Source organism: Pan troglodytes, chromosome 9, assembly GCF_028858775.2.
Source record: "Pan troglodytes isolate AG18354 chromosome 9, NHGRI_mPanTro3-v2.0_pri, whole genome shotgun sequence".
NCBI lineage: Eukaryota > Metazoa > Chordata > Mammalia > Primates > Hominidae > Pan > Pan troglodytes.
Window position 1 is genome coordinate 105955369 of NC_072407.2, and position 20860 is coordinate 105976228.

Consider the following 20860-nt stretch of genomic DNA (forward strand, 5'->3'; position numbering starts at 1 on the left):
AACTTTCTGTTCCTGCTCTAATAATGTCATCTTCTCACAGAACCCTTCCTTGTCCTCTGATCTGGATTCCACCTTTTACTGTCATCACACATTATGCTTTTGCTTTTCACAAATGTATTGGGTTACATATGTAATTATTTGTTTAGTGTCTAGTCTTCTCTAGCCTCATGTAATGTCTTCTCTAGCTTGATAAAGGCAGGAAATACGTTTGTTTTATTTTCCTGTGAATCTGCTGTATTCAGCACAGGGCTGGACCTTTAGCCCTCAGTCAGTACTTAATACCTTTTCAGAACACATTTTTATGAGCTTTAGAAACTAGTCTTCTTCCCTCTTAATGGTTATGGAGGTCTTTCAGGTTCTGTCTATCTTCTTATGGTTTCAGCTTTGACCCTGAGAATGACTCCCTTTCAATGTTACAAGACCTGGCTCCTCTTCTTGGAGACATGCTTGCAAAATTCACCCCTCCTTCCTGCCTCCCTGGTTTTCCCACAAGAATTCTCTTGAACTCACATGACTTCTTCCTACAGGAGATCTCCAAGCCTGCACTTCCAGCCCATCCAACCACAAAGAACTTTGAAACCTCTTAACCTGTCTTGTCATCTTAGTTCATGCAAATAGCAACCCCTAGAGATTTGTAGTGCACAGCCTGAGAAACCACAGGGGCAAACTTCCCTTCCTGTCTCTGAAGTCTCGCTTTATCCTTATTGTCTCACCCCTAGAACTTCAAGGAGCCTCATAACTCATATCCCAATCCCTACTCTTTCTGTAGACCCATTTTCCAAAATGCAGAATTGCAGAATTGTTCTGCCGGAAGACACCTCCAGAACATCTTACATATCTGAGTGTGTAAATGAGGAAACATAGGTTTAGAAAGTGGCAGGCTAGTCACTACAACCAAGACCTTCTAACTTTCTGTCTGGTGCTCTATGACACATACAGCCCCCACTGTGCTCAGAGGTCCTCATGGAGCTTCCTTTCCTAAATGTAAAAGACTAAATTCATTTGCCTACAGTTTCCTTTTCTTTCCTTTCGATCACTTTATATTTTCCGAACTGCCCACACTTACCTTATGCATTTTTGCTGGGAGACCTTTGTTCTTCCTGTTGATCTTACCTAGAATATCTTTCTCTAGTTTTATCCTCTGTTGTGAATCTTGTGTTTCAAGCCTCAAAGCATGTCTGATACATAGCGGGCTTTAATGTATTTGCTGTTGAATGAATGAATGAAACATTTAATTTAGTCAATTTTCCCCATATTGACTGTGGCTAAATTTCTATTGACAGAAGTCAACAAATATCTACCACCATATCCTGAAGTTTGCACCAAAGTGGACAGTACTGAAAAATATGCACCTGATGTGTTTGACTCTCAAAAAGCAGTGATTTCTTAAAGCAGTTGGGAATTTTACCCTATTAATTGCTCACTTGGGTAACCATGCAGTTGATCTCCTCGACTGATCTATCTCCTGTCTTTCCAAAGCAGATATTGATCCTGATTTTCTCTGATTTGAAGACTGACAAGTAGAGGCAGGTGAGAAAGGAAGCCTGTGGGAGACACAGGGAGAAAGGAAAGTCTAGAAAGACACTAGAAGGCCTGAAGAGGAGAAATTTATACTATGACCTCAACCAGAAACAGGTTAGAGACCTTAGTTCTTAAAAGGGAACTTGTATTGTAGGTATTATTTAAAATGTAAATTGAATCCAAGAATGATTTTAACATTTGGTTTCTGGTCACTAAACCTGGCAATAAGTATAAACAGTTTAAAATAATCACAAAGTCAAATGATTTTGTTAGAAAATGAAGATTTCTTGGTCCACAGCTTGTTGCACTGAGTATATTAACCTTTGTTAAGAAGTTAGCTCCACTCTCTTTTAATGTAGTCTGCTAAATAATTTTTAGACATCTCTATAGAAATGAAATTTATTCAAAAAAAGGACACAAATTAGTTTGCAAAATTCAGAAATATAACTGGAAAAGCAAGCATAAAGTCTTACATTAAGTGGTTAGTTGCTTATCCCTTGTTGATGCCTATTTTATTTGAGAGATATCCCAGTTGTGCTATGCTAAGTTTTGAAGGTCTGTGTAGTCTTTAACTTGATCTTTAAAAACAACAGAATTTGAGTGAATGTCAATAAAACCAGTGAATTAGAAATATTCTGTCTTCTAGCATGTTTGACTAGGGCTGTCAATAAACAAAATTATATTTCCTAGGACTTTGGGCATGAATACTAATCTATTGAATTTTAATTTAATATTCTATGAGGAACCTAGGAGAGTATCAACAATTTAGACATCTGTTGAGTTATTCTCAGAATAAAACTGGACATGTGAACATTTCAGGAAATGAAATAAAATTCTTAATGTCTTTGTATTAAAATGCAACATATATACATACATATATACACATATATTCACATATATATACATATATATATTACTATTATGACTTTTTACCTAAAAACCCCAGTTACTTGAATTAGCTATTAGGCACAGAATTATTCGACCCTGTCCCCATCCCTCTCCCATGCTGACACACTAGCTAGTATTTCTGATGGTAAAATTAATTCTTGCCACAGAATACAGGTCTTTACTCCCATTCCCCAAATGACCTAAAACCACTAAAATGGCAGCGTTTCATTCAACACTGCAGCTGCTATTTTGTTTCCAGCAGGATGATATAAAGATTAGGCTATAATCAAAAGCAAAAATTCTTGCATGTGCATTGCAGCTAGAAGAGCTCTCTTTATGCTATGTGCCTCTTCACAAATTACAAAGCAAATGATATAGGAGTGTAGCTCCTAAACTGGTCTGTCTGAACTGATAACACTGAATCACTAGTTGGCTGGTGTGTCCACCCAGATGGGAAAAGGAGGTGGATAAAAGGGAAATGAGGTTGTAATGTTGTTGACTTCAGGCCTCAAGGAAGAGACGGCTGTGGATTTTCTTAGGTGAGGAACAATGTCAGAGGAGAACATAATTCATTATAAGACTCATGGGGAAATAGTCAAACGAAGAAACAACAAAGCAGCAACAAAACCAAACCCAAGTCTTGCCCCACTGTGCAGCTGCAGGACAAAGACAGAACAGAAGCCTGTAATTGGGGAACAAAGTGTTGTTCTTTCAGGCATTATAAAATGAAGCCTTCAGAAATCACTCAATCTTGTCATTCCAAACAGTTTGATGCATTTGTGAAAAAAAGTTTTCCTTTTTTTTTTTTTGAAAGGAGTCTTGTTCTGTAGCCCAGGCTGGAGTGCAGTGGCGTGATCTCGGCTTACTGCAACCTCTGCCTCCCGGTTCAAGTGATTCTCCTGCCTCCATCTTCTGAGTAGCTGGGACTAAAGGCGCCCACCACCACACCTGGCTCATTTTTGTATTTTTAGTAGAGACAGGGTTTCACCATGTTGACCAGGATGGTCTCGATCTCCGTGTGATCCACCCCCCTCGGCCTCCCAAAGTGCTAGGATTGCAGGCTTGAGCCACCGCGTCCGGCTGGAAGTTTTCTTTTCTTTTTTTTCTTTTTTAGCAGTGTACACCTTTTAAAACTGCAATTGAGTACTAAATAATGGAGTAGTTTTGTTCAAAAGCAATATTTATTTTTCATGAAGATAAGAAGCATATTACATTTGCTATAGAAAATGCTATGAGAGGAAAAAGCTGCATGTTACCGATATGACAAAAAACATAAAAAACTCTACTTATGAAAGTGTTTTGCCCTATAAGAACATATTCAATAAAAGGCATTATTCCAGGTGAATGAGCCATGCGGAAATGTGGATTTATTAGGGTTTGTTTTGAAATGTAATTTGTACGGCCAGCTTTTTATTCCTTTGATGGCTATCAAATAGATTTATTGGCTACATGTTAGAAGTGCAAAAGATAACAGGTAACCAAGGGAGAAGTTTTAATAAAACTCTCAGGAAAGGCAAAGAAAAGTGAGTGAATATGCCTGCTTACATTTCAGCTAATAAATAAAAAGTGCAGATAGGGCTTTAACTGAAAACCTTGCTGGTTATTGCAGCCTGGAAGGTTTATTGAAAACTGGGTAGAACACTCTCATTTTTTATATTTACAGCTACATTGTGAGCTGTTCAGGTTAGAGTGATGTAACGTTCATTTTGACTTTGGTACAGGAAACTGATGTTTTCACAGGAAACTTGCAAAGCGGTTATGAAGAGGAAGAGCGTTCTTAATTATTAGTGTCTGCCTGAGCTATTTCTGATTGTGTTCTGGGATTTTAGAGAACTGAACAATAGAGTATTTAATTTTACCACTCCCCTCTTGAGTAAAAACATCAGACACTTTTAGGAAAGTTTTAGAAGGTACATCTTCAATAAGCAGAGATCTTTCATCTCAAATAACTGGGAAGAATTGCACTGTTTAAGAATAGTTGAACTTGGACCTGAGAGCACCATACTTAGAAATCTAAGTATATTTAGGTCACTCATCTAACACTGGGACTTTACCAGCCCTGTCACCCAAACTGGTTGTAGTTAGTAGGACCACAAAGTCACTGAAGAAATCTGCTTTCCTTTTAACTTTCAAGGCAATAAGAAAAATGTAGTTCTCTGTTAGCAGTCCCTGAGCTATCTGAATTTTGGTGTTTCTCTCTTAAGCCTCTTGCTTTGGAGAATGATGAATCATTTCCTACTCCTGGAGTTAGTCTCCTTTAAAACAGACACGAAGGAGGCAGAGAGAAAAAATTACTCTAAATACCATTAACCAATGTAAAACAGTTTTCTATTAAACAGTAGGACAGCAGGGCCAAACTTGTGTTACCACAATTGACAACTGGCTTCTTAAAGCAAGCTCCATAGATTAAGAACCATAGCCTCTAGGACTGATTTTACTTGGTTCAGAAACAGGAAATCAGAACAGTGAGCAAGTATACCATTAGAAATTTACATTAATAAAATGTGATTTTTTTGATACACAAAAGCTTTTAGGTTGTAAATAATCTATGATGGCCTGCCAAATATAAAATGCCATTATAAATCCATGTCTATATTTCAAAAAGACGGGAACACAAAAGCAAGATACATTAAATTAATTGGTGTAGTTTGGAGAGTTCGAATCCATGATTAGATATGGATCCTATCAAATATCCCACCTAATTTCCAGTTACGTCGATGTTTCAGTGTTCACTTTTTAAGTTCTCAACTACCCGCATCTTTCACTGAACACCATCTGGAAAGGTTCATACAGAATGCCCATGCCATTCTTGAAAGGATTTGCTTTTGTGGAGGGGTTTTGCAAAGAAAAACAATTCAAAATTCTGTTACAGCTTATACACTGTCTTTTGTAGGACTATAATAAAAAACCTTCTAAGTAAGTTTTTGAGATAGGTGTTACATGAATAAGCATGCCTCAGCAAAATGCATAAAAAACACAATGATTTAATTTCTAAAGCACTTATATTATTATGGCATGGTTTTGGAGACAGGTTATTATAGTCCACATAGGTAAGTATGCAGTGCTTCTCATGGAAAAAATGCTTAGGTATTGGCCTTTTCTCTGGAAACCATATTTTTCCTTTTTTAATAATCAACTAAGATGTATATGTAAGAAAGCCTCATCTTTTGATTTTTAATATACAAGATGCTTTCTTTAAGAGAGCAAGATTCAAAATTGTTTTGTGTTTCCAAATTTAAAAATAAATTTATCTCCTAAATTTTCTAAAGACATGTTTCATATATTTGACCATCCCTTATTTTGGCAAAGGATTTTAAGAGTCTAACTCAAACATATGTAAGCTCTGGTGTACCTGGTTATATATACCAAAAAAAATTTTGATCTATATACACATAGACATGAATATATTTCTGTGTGTGTTTGTGCATATATAACCTCAAACACTATTATTAAATGCAATCCTATATTCTTAGGTATAGAAGTTGATGATATACCTTTCTACTTGCCATGGCATTAACAAAGCAAGGCTGAGACTCAGCAACCACTTGTGTTCATTGCATTGCAGGCTAGTAGTAAGTTTGGTTGCTAGTAGGAAAAGGGTCTCTTATCTCACCCTCCTTAAACTAAAGGTTCTTTCAGGCTTAATGTAAGGATGTGCACATTCTCTTATCGAGGTGGTCTTGAGCTGCAGATACAATCGCATCGTTCATGGTGATCCAACTGGATGTCAACTAGAGCCATGGTCTTAGCTCTACCCCTCCTCTTGATGTGGCCAGGCTCAAACTGTAATACCTAGGACAAGAAGCACATCTCCTGTTAGAAAGCCTTTGGAGTTCAACTCAGTCAGATGCCACTTACTTATTACCTTTTTGACAACTAGTTCTTAGCCCTTTGAGAACCCAACAGAAGCTATGGGCTTGCTATTAGAATGCACACATTGCTATTAGAATGCACACATTTTTCAAATAATTGACTCCCTGAAGTGGAGGAATCAATTGATCCCAGAGTAATGCCCAGCATTACTTACCTGAAGTACCCAGATGATTTCATGTGTCTTAGCAGGTATTTATTAATAGCTTTCTAAGGGCCTGCTTTGGGCCAAGTGCTGTTCCAAATATTATCGTAAAGATCCTTCTGACCAAGGCATGTGTTATAGATGAATACAATACTTGAGCATATTATTAGCATGGAGAGGAAAATGAATACAACCATGAATAAAATATGCGGTATATCTAAATCTTTGGTTGAAGTAAAACATGTTGCCCTGGAGTTGCTGGCAAGATGGCCGAATAGGAACAGCTCTGGTCTGCAGTTCCCAGCGAGATCAATGCAGAAGGCGGGTGATTTCTCCATTTCCAACTGAGGTACCCAGTTCATCTCACTGGGACTGGTTAGACATTGGGTGCAGCCCACGGAAGGTGAGCTGAAGCAGGGTGGGGTGTCCCCTCAGCCGCGAAGTGCAAGGGGTTGGGGGATCTCCTTCCCCCAGCCAAGGGAAGCCATGAGAGACTGTACCAGGAGGAATGGTGCACTCTAGTCCAGATACTGCACTTTTCCCATAGTCTTTGCAACTGGCAGACCAGGAGATTTCCCCCAGTGCCTATGCCACCAGGGCCCTGGGTTTCAAGCACAAAACTGGGCGGTCATTTGGACAGACACCGAGCTAGCCGCAGCAGTTTATTTTTCATACCCCAGTGGCGCCTGGAATGCCAGCAAGACAGAACCATTCACTCCCCTGGAAAGGGGCTGAAGCCAGGGATCCAAGTGGTCTGGCTCAGTGGGTCCCACCCCCATGGAGCCCAGCTAGCTAAGATCCACTGGCTTGAAATTCTCCTGCCAGCACAGCAGTCTGAGATTGACCTGGGATGCTTGAGCTTGGTGAGGGGAGGGGCGTCTGCCATTGCTGAGGCTTGAGTAGGCGGTTTTACCCTCACAGTGTAAACAAAGCTACTGGGAAGTTTGAATGGGGCGGAGCCCACCGCAGCTCAGCAAGGCCGCTGTGGCCAAACTGCCTCTCTAGATTCCTCCTCTTTGGGCAGGTCATCTCTGAAAGAAAGGCAGCAGCCCCAGTCAGGGACTTATAGATAAAACCCCCATCTCCCTGGGACAGAGAACCTGGGGGAAGGGGTGGCTGTGGGCACAGCTTCTCAGACTTAAACATTCCTGCCTGGAGGCCCTGAAGAGAGCAGCGGATCTCCCAGCACAGCATTTGAGCTCTGATAAGGGACAGGCTGCCTCCTCAAGTGGGTCCCTGACCCCCATGTATCCTGACTGGGAGACATCTCCCATTAGGGGCCAATAGACATTTCATACAGGAGACAGGGTCTGGAGTGGACCTCCAGCAAACTCCAGCAGACCTGCAGCAGAGCGGCCTGACTGTTAGAAGGAAAAGTAACAAACAGAAAGGAATAGTATCAACATTAACAAAAAGGACATCCACTCACAGACCCCATCAGAAGGTCAACAACATCAAAGACCAAAGGTAAATAAAACCAAAAAGATGGGGAAAAACCAGTGCAGAAACACTGAAAATTCCAAAAACCAGAACTCCTCTTCTCAACCAAAGGATCACAACTCCTCGCCAGCAAGGGAACAAAACCAGATGGAGAATGAGTTTGAGGAATTGACAGAAGTAGGCTTCAGAAGGTGGGTAATAACAAACTCCTCCGAGCTAAAGGAGCATGTTCTAACCCAATGCAAGGAAGCTAAGAACCTTGAAAAAAGGTTAGATGAATTGCTAACTAGAATAATCAGTGTAGAGAAGAACATAAATGACCTGATGGAGCTGAAAAACGCAAGACAAGAACTTCATGAAGCATACACAAGCTTCAATAGCCAAATCGATCAAGCAGAAGAAAGGATATCAGTGATTGAAGATCAAATTAATAAAATAAAGTGAGAAGAAAAGATTACAGAAAAAAGAGTGAAAAGAAACAAACAAAGCCTCCAAGAAATTGGGACTATGTGAAAAGACCAAATCTACGTTTGATTGGTGTACCCGAAAGTGTGGGGAGAATGGAACTAAGTTGGAAAACACTCTTCAGGGTATTATCCAGGAGAATTTCCCCATCTATCAAGGCAGGCCAACATTCAAATTTAGGAAATATGGAGAACACCATAAAGATACTCCTCGAGAAGAGCAATCCCAAGACACATAATCTTCAGATTCACCAAGGTTGAAATGAAGGAAAAAATGTTAAGGGCAGCCAGAGAGAAAGGTTGGGTTACCCACAAAGGGAAGCCAATCAGACTAACAGCGGATCTCCCGGCAGAAACCCTACAAGCCAGAAGAGAGTGAGGGCCAATATTCCACATTCTTAAAGAAAATAATTTTCAACCCAGAATTTCATATCCAGCCAAACCAAGCTTCCTAAGTGAAGGAGAAATAAAATCCTTTACAGAGAAGCAAATGCTGACAGATTTTTGTCACCACCAGGCCTGCCTTACAAGAGCTCCTGAAGGAAGCACCAACATGGAAAGGAACAACTGGTACCAGCCACTGCAAAAACATCCCAAATTGTAAAGACCATTGACGCTATGAAGAAAGTGCATCAACTAACGGGCAAAATAACCAGCTAGCGTCATAATGGCAGGATCAAATTCACACATAATAATATTAACCTTAAATGTAAATGGGCTAAATTCCCCAATTAAAAGACACAGACTGGCAAATTGGATAAAGAGTCAAGACCCATCAGTGTGCTGTATTCAGGAGGCCCATCTCACATGAAAAGACACACATAGGCTCAAAATAAAGGGATGGAGGAAGATTTACCAAGTAAATGGAAAACAAAAAAAAAAAGCAGGGGTTGCAATCCTAGTCTCTGATAAAACAGACTTTAAACCAACAAAGATCAAAAGAGACAAAGAAGGCCATTACATAATGGTAAAGGCATCAATGGAACAAGAAGAGCTAACTATCCTAAATATACATGCACCCAATACAGGAGCACCCAGATTCATAAAGCAAGTTCTTAGAGACCTACAAAGAGACTTTGACTCCCACACAATAATAGTGGGAGTCTAAATAATAAATAGACACTTTAACACCCCACTGTCAATATTAGGCAGATCAATGAGACAGAAAATTAACAAGGATATCCAGGAGTTGAACTGAGCTCTGGACCAAGCGGACCTAATAGATATCTACAGAACTCCCCACCCCAAATCAACAGAATATACACTCTTCTCAGCATCACATTGCACCTATTTTTAAATTGACCATGTAATTTTAAGTAAAACACTCCTCAGCAAATGCAAAAGAACAGAAATCCTAACAAACAGTCTCTCAGACTACAGTGCAATCTATTTAGAACTCAGAATTAAGAAACTCACTCAAAATCACACAACTACATGGAAACTGAACAACCTGCTCCTGAATGACTACTGGGTAAATAACAAAATGAAGGCAAAATTAAAGATGTTCTTTGAAACCAATGAGAACAAAGACACAACGTACCAGAATCTCTGGGGCATATTTAAAGCAGTGTGTAGAGGGAAATTTATAGCACTAGATGCCTACAAGAGAAAGCAGGAAATATCTAAAATAGACACCCTAACATCACAATTAAAAGAACTAGAGAAGAAAGAGCAAACAAATTCAAAAGCTAGCAGAAGACAAGAAATAACTAAGATCAGAGCAGAACTGAAGGAGATAGAGACACAAAAAGCCCTTCAAATAAATCAATGAATCCAGGAGCTGGTTTTTTGAAAAGATCAGCAAAATAGACCACTAGACAGACTAATAAAGAAGAAAAGAGAGAAGAATCAAAGAGATGCAATAAAAAATGATAAAGGGGATATCACCACTGATCCCACAGAAATACAAACTATTATCAGAGAATATTATAAACACCTCTATGCAAATAAACTAGAAAATCTAGAAGAAATGGATAAATTCCTGGACACATATGTAGCCTGTATGGACCTTGGGGGACAGAACAAAAGGGGGCGAATGCAGAAATAAAAGACAAAGACAAAAGAGTATGTTTGGAAGTAGGGGTCAGGGGGCAACTTGCCTCTAATGGACAAGGGCCCTGAGCTTTACACCACCCTCTGTATTTATTAGGCAAAAGAGATAGCGAGAAGGTGAGTTGGAAGAAGAGGTCAGCTGTTAGGTCCAGAGTAGGCTTGCAAGACTGCATTCCTCAAACAATAGGCTCTAGATGTCCCAGTAGATAACCTCAAGGAGCCAGTGCCAGGGAGTGATGGCCCTCAGCAAACCTTCTAGGGCAGGCACAGAAGTAAGTTTGCCCACATTCTGTATTCACGATAAACAGTTTGCTGTTTGATCAAGTAGCCTCCAGTGGAATGCTGAGTTGGTCATGATCCCTTTGGCCTTTTTGGCTCCCAAAACACATACACCCTCTCAAGACTAAACCAGGAAGAAGTCAAATCCCTGAATAGACCAGTAACAAGTTCTAAAATTGAAGCAGTAATTGATAGCCTACCAACCAAAAAAGGTCCAGGACCAGACGGATTCACAGCCAAATTCTACCAGAGGTACAAAGAAAAGCTGGTACCATTCCTTCTGAAACTATTCCAAAAAAATAGAAAAAAGTGGGAATCCTCCCTAACTCATTTTATGAGGCCAGCATCATCCTGATACCAAAACCTAGCAGTGACACAACAAAAAGAGGAAATTTCAGGCCAATATCCCTGATGAACATTGATGTGAAAATCCTCAATAAAATACTGGCAAACCAAATCCAGCAGCACATCAAAAAGCTTATCTACCATGATCAAGTTGGCTTCATCCCTGGGATGCAAGGCTGGTTCAAAATATGCAAATCAATAAATGTAGGCCATCACATAAACAGAACCAATGACAAAAACCATATGATTATCTCAATAGATGCAGAAAAGGCCTTCGTCAAAATTCAACAGCCCTTCACGCTAAAAATTCTCAGTAAACTAGGTATCGATGGAATGGATCTCAAAATAATAAGAGCTATTTATACAAACCCACAGCCAATATCATACTGAATGGGCAAAAACTGGAAGCATTCCCTTTGAAAACTGGCACAAGACAAGGATGCCCTCTCTCACCACTCCTATTCAACATACTATTGGAAGTTCTGGCCAGGGCAATCAGGCAATAGAAAGAAATAAAGGGTATTCAAATAGAAAGAGAGGAAGTCATATTGTCTCTGTTTGCAGATGACATGTTTGTATATTTAGAAAACCCCATCGTCTCAGGCCAAAAACTCCTTAAGCTGATAAGCAACTTCAGCAAAGTCTCAGGACACAAAATCAATGTGCAAAAATCACAAGCATTCTTATACACCAATAATAGACAAACAGAGAGCCAAATCATGAGTGAACTCTCATTCACAATTGCTACAAAGAGAATAAAATACCTAGGAATACAACTTACAAGGGACATGTAGGAACTCTTCAAGGAGAACTACAAACCACTGCTCAAGGAAATAAGAGAGGACACAAACAAATGGAAAAACATTCCATGCTCACAGATAGTAAGAATCATGAAAATGGCCATACTCTCCAAAGTAAATTATAGATTCAGTGCTACCCCCATCAAGCTACCATTGACTTTCTTCACAGAATTGGAAAAAACGACTTTAAATTTCATATGGAACCAAAAAAAGAGCCCACAGAGCCAAGACAATCTTAAGCAAAAAGAACAAAGCTGGAGGTATCATACTACCTGACTTAAAACTATACTATAAGGCTACAGTAACCAAAACTGTATGGTACTGGTACCAAAACAGATATACAGACCAATGGAACAGAACAGAGGCCTCAGAAATTACACTGCAATCTACATCCATCTGATCTTTGACAAACCTGACAAAAACAAGCAATGGAAAAAGGATTTCCCTATTTAATAAATGGTGTTGGAAAAACTGGCTAGCCACATGCAGAAAGCTGAAACTGGATCCCTTCCTTACACCTTATACAAAAGTTAACTCAAGATGAATTAAAGACTTAAATATAAGACACAAAACCATAAAAACCCAGAAGAAAACCTAGGCAATACCATTCAGGACATGGACATGGGCAAAGACTTCATGACTAAAACACCAAAAGCAATGGCAACAAAAGCCAAAATAGACAAGTGGGATCTGATTAAACTATAGAGCTTCTGCACAGCAAAAAAAACTGTCATCAGAGTGAACAGGCAACCTACAGAATGGGAGAAAATTTTTGCAATCTATCGATCTGACAAAGGCTAATATCCAGAAACTACGAAGAACTTAAACAAATTTACAAGAAAAAAACAACCCCGTCAAAATATGGGCAAAGGATATGAGCAGACACTTCTCAAAAGAAGACATTTATGCAGCCAACAAACATATGAAAAAAACCTCATCATCATTGGTCGTTAGAGAAATGCAAAACAAAACCACAGTGACATACCATCTCATGCTAGTTAGAATGGTGATCACTAAAAAGTCAGGAAACAACAAATGCTGGAGAGGATGTGGAGAAATAGGAACACTTTTCCACTGTTGGTGGGAGTGTAAATTAGTTCAACCATTGTGGAAGACAGTGTGGAGATTCCTTAAGGATCTAGAACCAGAAATACCATTTGACCCAGCAATCCCATTACTGAGTATATACCCAAAGGAATATAAATCATTCTACTATAAAGACACATGCACACATATGTTTATTGCAGCACTGATCACAATAGCAAAGACTTGGAACCAACCCAAATGTCCATCAGTGATAGACTGGATAAAGAAAACATGGCACATATACACCATGAAATACTATGCAGCCATAAAAAGGATGAGTTCATGTCCTTTGCAGAGATATGGATGAAGCTGGAAACCATCATTCTCAGCAAACTAACACAAGAACAGAAAACCAAACACCACATGTTCTCACTTGTAAGTGGGAGTTGAACAATGAGAAGACATGGACACAGGGAGGGGAACATCACACACCAGGTCCTGTTGGTGGGTGCGGGACTAGGGAAGGGATAGCATTAGGAGAAATACCTAATGTAGATGACGGGTTGATGGGTGCAGCAAGCCACCATGGCACATGTATACCTATGTAACAAACCTGCACATTCTGCTCATGTACCCCACAACTTAAAGTATTCAAAAAAAAACACACAACATGTTGCCCTGATGAAGGTCATTAGTGGCCATAAATAAGTAAAATGTGTTTTATGTTTTTATATATTTGTTAACATATAATATCCTTTACCATTTAAAACAAATCAGGTTCCACTAAAATCTTTGTATATTAATACCTGTGTATCAATACAGCATTTCTTAAATCAATAAGTATATCATTAATTTTTAAATTCATAAGTTTAAACATAATTTCTTAAATTAGTAGTTAAATAGAAGCCAACCCTTCTTCCCTGCAGTGGCCTTCATTTAGTGAAATATTAGCTATTACATAGACATATACTTGGTAAAATTCCATTCTTGTTTTCTAATATACATAGTCAGATTAATATATTATTTACTTTATGTTCTTAGATCCTGGTTAGCCTTTATTTTTGATTTTGTCCCATTTTCCTTTTAGATTCTAAACTTGGTCATGGCACCATTAAACAATTCTATAGCATTTTACAGTTTTTGAATAATTTGCACAGGCACTATTTTTTTTTCTTTTTACCCTCAGACAAATCTTTCACATGGTGGAAAAGGTATCATTATGCCCACTTTATACTGAGATTCTAAAGGAGGATAAGTACCTTGTCCAGGGTCTTCCCCTGACTTGGACCTGGGACCAGGACCTGGGATCAGGACATTTAAGCTCCTAGCATATTCTGACTTGAGGCCTCTCTAACATGCCTTCAATTTCCTTTTATGTCTCAAGGGTGTGTCTGGCTCCCCATGTGAACCGGCAGGGAGACCTGTGATGCTTTGCTTGAACTTTTGTCCTAGGTGAAAGTTAGATGCCTGGAGTCCCCTGCACTCATGCATCACGGTCTGCACATTCCTTTCATTTAGAATTTTGCCATGCTGTTCCATAGACGGTCCAGTGAGGCAGGGAATAAATCACTGCATTTGTTTAATGTTCAATCAAGTTAGGGCACTCTGCTGATGCAGAATGGAAGGTGGAGATCTGTTTGTAGAAAAACTTCAAAAGACTTGTGAGTACAAAGTTGGCAGGGGGTGGAGGAAGGAATGCCCTAAGAAAGTTCTTTAGGGAGACAAAGTGTCAGAAATTTTGATATTGGTAAAGCTAGTCCAAAGGCCAGTTTTGATAGTTGATTCTTTTATCATCTCCTGCAATTCTATTGCACTTACAATAGGTACCTTGGAAGGGGTTGGGGTTTGGACTCCCATAGCTTTGCCAAGAATTTCTCCAAGATGAATTAATTGCTATTTTCCAAGACTATCTGGCCTGTAAAAGAGATTTGAGAACTAGGGGATGCAGGAGAGGGAAATTATTCCTAAGAAGTTGAGCATATGATAAATATTCCTTGTTTAAAGAAGACTGTTATCAAGGCCTAATAATTTGTGATGACTGGCACCTGTAAAATCAGAGCTTTGTCGATTTGCTTTCTCATTTGACAGCAAACCAAAGTGTGTGCTTTGGGATAAGAGCAAGAGCCTGGGCAGTTTTTCTAACTGGTCTTCTGATTGTTCAGGGATTTTCTCTGTGTTTTATATTAAGCAACGTGAGCACGGTATATATGTGTTTTGCTGATAAGAAGAGAAAAATGAATTGGCAGACACCTTTTCCCAGACAAGACAGGAGAGCACTATTTGAACAAAGTGGAAATTGGACTGCCTTACTGGATGATCACAGCACTGATGTTCAAAGCTTTCAGTTCATGTAATAGTCTTAGGTTCAGGTACACAGCATTGAAAGAAGGAAGAAAGCAAGGCTGATTTGAGGGCATGTAGAAAAATGAAAAGCCTTTATCTGAGAAAGCAAACTGGCTGGTTATAGGTTATCTGGTCACCTTTAAAGGGAAGGAACACTGAATTAATTATAGGAGCTGAAGGGCACTTGTTAATAGGTACCCTCACACAACACTTCCTTATTTTCTGAGCTATGATTCACAGCTGGAAGCACACAACCAGAAATAACAAATCCACTGGCGGGCAACCAGCGTTTCTTAACACCTATGGGTGCAAATGGGGATCTTGACTCCTCTCCACTCTGGAAAACCACACAAAGCCAGGGAAACTTGACGTCTACTAAATGGAGTGTGACTGAGCCAATTGGTGGGTTTCATATCACCATACAAAATCAAAGATGCTCAGTTTTGCAAATTACCTCATCACAAAAGATATTTAACTACAGTTACTCACCTTGTTGCCAATAAACCTCTGAATAAATCTTCACCATAAAGCTATTTACACTAATAAAACAATACCAGGCAGAAAAGCTATCTGCTGAGTCTGGTTCTTGTTTATTGAGAATATAAAAAAAAGGCTGTTAAGGCCTTGTAACAGTTCTCAAATTAATGGCTGACATAGGAACACAAGTACGTATTTCAGGACAAATGCATTATATAAACCCAAATCATTAAGAGTTTATTTAAGATTCTTCCTTTTTTTTTTTGAGATGGAGTTTCAGTCTTCTTGCCCAGGCTAGAGTGCAATGGTGTGATCCCGGGTGACTGCAACCTCCACCTCCCGGGTTCAAGTGATTCTCCTGCCTCAGCCTCCCAAGTAGCTGGGACTACAGGCACGTGCCACCACGCCTGGCTAATTTTTGTATTTTTAGTAGAGATGGGGTTTCCCCATGTTGGCCAGGCTGGTCTTGAACTCCTGACCTCAGGTGATCTGCCTGCCTCAGCCTCCCAAAATGCTGGGATTACAGGCATGAGCCACTGCGCCCAGTCTCTTCCTAACTTCTAAACCAGGCTGTTTTCAGCACACACAGTTTCTCAAGGAAAAAAAAAAAAGCTTCTCTTTTGATCTCTTTCATGCTTATAGCCTTTATAAAAAATGTACACAGAGTCAATATTTTTAAGGGATGCTAGTGAATTATTCTGAAACCTAAGTGACTACAAGCAAAAATATCTTGAGAAGGGATAACATATTATTTCCTCCCTGAGTAATTACTCAACCTGCAGGCAATAATCACAGCAGTGGCTGGCATTGTAACAGAAGGACTGATATCAAGTCCCAAGACATAGTACTCAGTTAAAAAGACATAAATGACAAACAGCTCAACAGTGTTATACTAAGAAGTTAAGCTTGAAGGTGACAAAAAGCTGGGTTATAGTGGGAGTTTATAACATGCTCATGAATTTTGAAAATGCAATCATGACATCTGTGCATATTTACTTCAAATAGATGCGTTCTGTGAGACTCTAGGGTTACTATGAGGTGTGCTCAGTTGCAGTTTTAACTTTACAGAACTAAATAGTTAAATGATTTTGACAGCACCTTAGAGGATTATTGACTACATGTTCAGCCTACCAATTGCAGAAAACATAATGGAAAGCCTGGGTGGGCACTACATTTCAGAGCATGGCATTAGCATTGGGTATCATTCATGACACAGATGGGCCTTGTCTGCTTGGGGAGTACCTTGCCCCATGTGGCAAGTTTGCCGCTTTGGCAGGAAGGCCTGATGTGAAGCTAGATTGAGAAGGGAGAGGGTGTGCAGTTTGTAATACTTAAACAAGGAGTTCACTAACTTGTAAGTGAGTCATCAGGGAAGAAATGTAATCAGAACTGAGAAAGCCAGACCAGGCTCTCATCTAATTCCACCCACATCTGTCTTGTACTTTATAGTCTTCAGATGCCTTCATTCACCCAGTATCCCCAGGTGGTAAGAAGCACACGTGTTATCATTGCCATTGTCAAGATGAGTGAATTAACTTTTTGTAAGCAGTCTATAAACATTTACTGTTCTGGATCATATCTTTATTCTTTTTGCATTTACCTAGCATTTCAACCACCAATTTGTTTTTATTCCTTACACAATTTCAATAAGATTTTGGGGGCAGGATAAAGTGTAACAACAGATAATGAATATGATGTAATTTCAGGTTTGCCTGGGAACTCAAAAGTGTAGGTTATTATGGGGATTAAGTGAGGAAACCTGAGGCCCTGGGAAGTTTTAAGCGGCTGGTCCTCAGTTGCCCCTCCATGTGGCAGAGCTGGAACCAGAACCCACATCTTTTCTAGTCCTGCAAGTTTTCTGCTCTATTGCCCTCTCTTGGTAGGAAAACATCACAGACCATGAGGCTTCACTCAAAGGTGGAGAAAGGACAAGAGGCAGAGAGACTCCACAAGTTCTAGCTATGAGGTTTCCAAAAAAATAATAGAAAAGAGATTTTCTTGGCTTTTGTTACGGTTAGGTATAATCATGACCCAAAAACTCCCTCCCTATTGCTAGAGAAGGAAAACTCCTTGCGCGAAATTTATTTTCTGTTTCTTTGGTCTCAATTAGAAAATTTAGGTACATTTTTTTCAATAACAGATGTTTCAAACATGTAAAAACAAAGTACTATTCTTTTACCTCAAATCTGAAGGTCAACAGTGTATTACTCTAACCTCATATTTCATGTATAAATACAGATGCTCGTTGACTTATGATGGGGCTATATCCTGATAAACCCATTGGAGGTTAAAAATATTTTAAGTTGAAAATGCATTAATACCCCCCATAAACCCACTGAAAAGTAAAAAAAAAAAAAATCTAAATCTAACCATCATTGAGGATAATCTGTACCAATTTATTAATACATCTCCTAACTCTTAAACTGTGATAAAATGCAAATGTTTAATACAAAATTCTACCTTAGAACAAGAAGAAGTCATTTTTTTTTCATTTTGTCTAGATGTCTAAGTGATTCTAGATGCTATAAATGTGCCAGAATCAGAGATAGGTCTAGGCTTGTGCCATTCAACAAGGTAGTCATGGCCTTGTGTGGTAATTTAAATTTCAATTAGTTAAAACTAAATAAAATTAAAAATTTAGTTTCTATTTGTGCTACACACATTTCAAGTGCCCAACAGCCACATGTTGCTAGTGACTACCATATGGAACATTGCAAATATAGGTTATTCCTATCACTACAGGAGGATCTATTAGACAGCGCAGGTGGTTAGGTCAAGCATCCTGAGAAAATTATGAGAGGAAGAACAGAGGAAATTAACATCTATCTTTATCTCTTTGATGCTTCCTATGTTTTTGGCTGTTGACTAAATGGATACAGCCAGGGCACCAAATCATGAAAAACAGTTGAGTAATAATTTAATAGGTTACTATACTTTTAGGAAATATCCTGTTCCTTCATTATACACTATCAAGAGAAGAGAACTGAAATAATAGTTTCTTCTAATTGTCTACACAATATGTTTTTCTGGAATCCTCCCTTTAACAAAAATCACTACCCAAATTATCTTTTATATTCGATGATGGGGTTCAGGACACTGTACTCCCAAATGTTTTAAGCTGAAGGAATTTGAGAAAACAAGAAAAGCAGAAAGATCACTCTGACCTTCCCCTCACCCTTCATCCTGAAGGAAGTCATAAAACCTAGGATTTTCTGACCTTCCCATGTAGCAAGTCATAAGACCCTCATGTGAGAGGTGCCCCTGTTATACCTAGAAGAAAGAAGAATTCCCCCCCACCTTTTTGTTTGAGATGTGGTCTTACTCTGTCACCCAGGTTAGAGTGCAGTTGCATGATCATGATTTGCTGCAACCTTGAACTCCTGGGCTCAAGCAATTCTCCTGCCTCAGCCTCCCAAGTAGCTCAGACCACAGACACATCCTCCACAGTTGGCTACTTAAAAATAATTCCTTTTTTTATTATTTATTTATTTTTTGTAGAGATGGGGGTCTCACTATGTTGACCCAGTTGATCTTGAACTCATAGCCTCAAGGGATCATCCCACCTTGGCCTCTCAAAGTGCTGAGATTACAGGCATGAGCCACTGCTCCTGGCCTAAGAATCCTTATCTCCAAAGACAAAGGTAGAACAAAGAAGAATCTGAACAAACAGGCCTTGCTAATTTCCCCCAGTTTATTACCCTTAGATCATACTCTGCCCTATCATATTTCTCCACAACTATCCACACTTTATCAAACTTACTGTAAAAAATTATCAGGTTGAACCACTTTTTTGGGTCTTCCTTACCAAGGCCTCTGTGTCATGTAAAACATATTCAATAAATGAGTACACTTTTCCTTTGTTATTCTGTCTTTTGTTATAGTGGCCTCAGCCATGAACCTAGGAAGGGTAGAAGAAAAGGTATTTTTCCTACTCTATATTTAGTATATTCCAAGAAGCATAGAATGATTGTTTAGAAAGAGGAAAAATACTTCAACAGGGTACCTACAAACTTTTGAGAGCAAGAAATAATAAAGACAGTCACATTTTACTGCACAGTGAAAACCGCTCAAAACCCTACAGGACAACTAATATGACCTGTGAAAAAAGCAATGATATTAGCTTCGTTAGAAGCTTTCCAGTTTCCCAGATTTAAATTCCTTAAGGTTGAGCACTGAAATATTTGTGGAGAATCACACAAGCCTGTTATGTGACAAGGTCTCATTACCCCCTTAAGGGTGCTCATCTTTCACAGAATCTCATTTCACATCTCATCAGTTGCAACCATGAGCTGGGGAAACTGGTTTCTCATTTCTCAGAGGTAAGAATACAGACACAGAATTCAGAATAAAGGACTAGAATTTTTCCCTAATGAGACTAGGCTCAAGCAACCCCCACTTCTGGAAATGGAATAAGCCTTTTGCTGTTTCCCACAGGGCACTTGACAGTGATAATTGTGACACATCTCAAAGGTATTTCAGGAGTCTCAGGGGCATATGACAGGAGTGTTTGTTCCAGGTAAGCAGTTACTCGCTGGTGATGGATGTTTATTTTTCCTTTTGTCCAGCACTTGACAGAGTGATTTTATAGAGCTTTGCAGAGTTCTAGAAGTAAAAATATTAGGACACATGTCTTAAAGAGATGCTTTAGATACAGTTTCAAAGGATGCCAATGTTTCAAATCCACTCATGCGACTGAACAAAGAGATCAAGAGTTTTCCCCTCTACACATTAACTGAGAACAGAAATTTGCAAGTAATGGTTATTGTGTAGAGAGATAAGAAAGGAACTAAGAGGAGGAGGGTAGCCAGGCCTTCAGGGTTCTTCAAAACTAACTGGCTGGGAGGCAAGGGTCTTTGGGGGTCTATGGTTCACTCTGCTCTTCCCACAATAAGTAATTTTTTAAATCAAGCTAAAAATTCTATCTGAGCATACAGTCAAGATAAAAATAAAGCACTCCACAAATACATCAAAGTCCTGACCTTGAATGTTCTTCCTCACAGTTACTACTAGGTAGAGACCTTGTCACTTCCTAGATTATTTTAACTATAACCTGATTACTGCATTCTGCATTTATCCTTGGGGTATGATTAAAGGTTATAAAATTCAGGTTCTTAGAAGTGAAGGACAACATCCAATCTAGAGTTCATCAGTTCATACAAAAATAAAACACAATGAACATAGATGATAGCATTCTCTAGATATGAGAACAT

General features: G+C 39.1%; 1 protein-coding gene across 2 annotated transcripts in view; it reads right to left on the reverse strand.

Moving 5' to 3' along the window:
* Positions 1-3568: 3568 nt before the first annotated feature.
* Positions 3569-20860, reverse strand: part of PDGFD (platelet derived growth factor D) — a 257241-nt gene continuing 239949 nt past the window's right edge. For both annotated transcript variants that reach the window (XM_001154475.8, XM_522165.9), the window contains exon 7: positions 3569-6201. In XM_001154475.8, the coding sequence (XP_001154475.1) occupies positions 6076-6201 (126 nt within the window). In that variant the 3' untranslated portion in view covers positions 3569-6075. The remainder of the gene's footprint in view (positions 6202-20860) is intronic.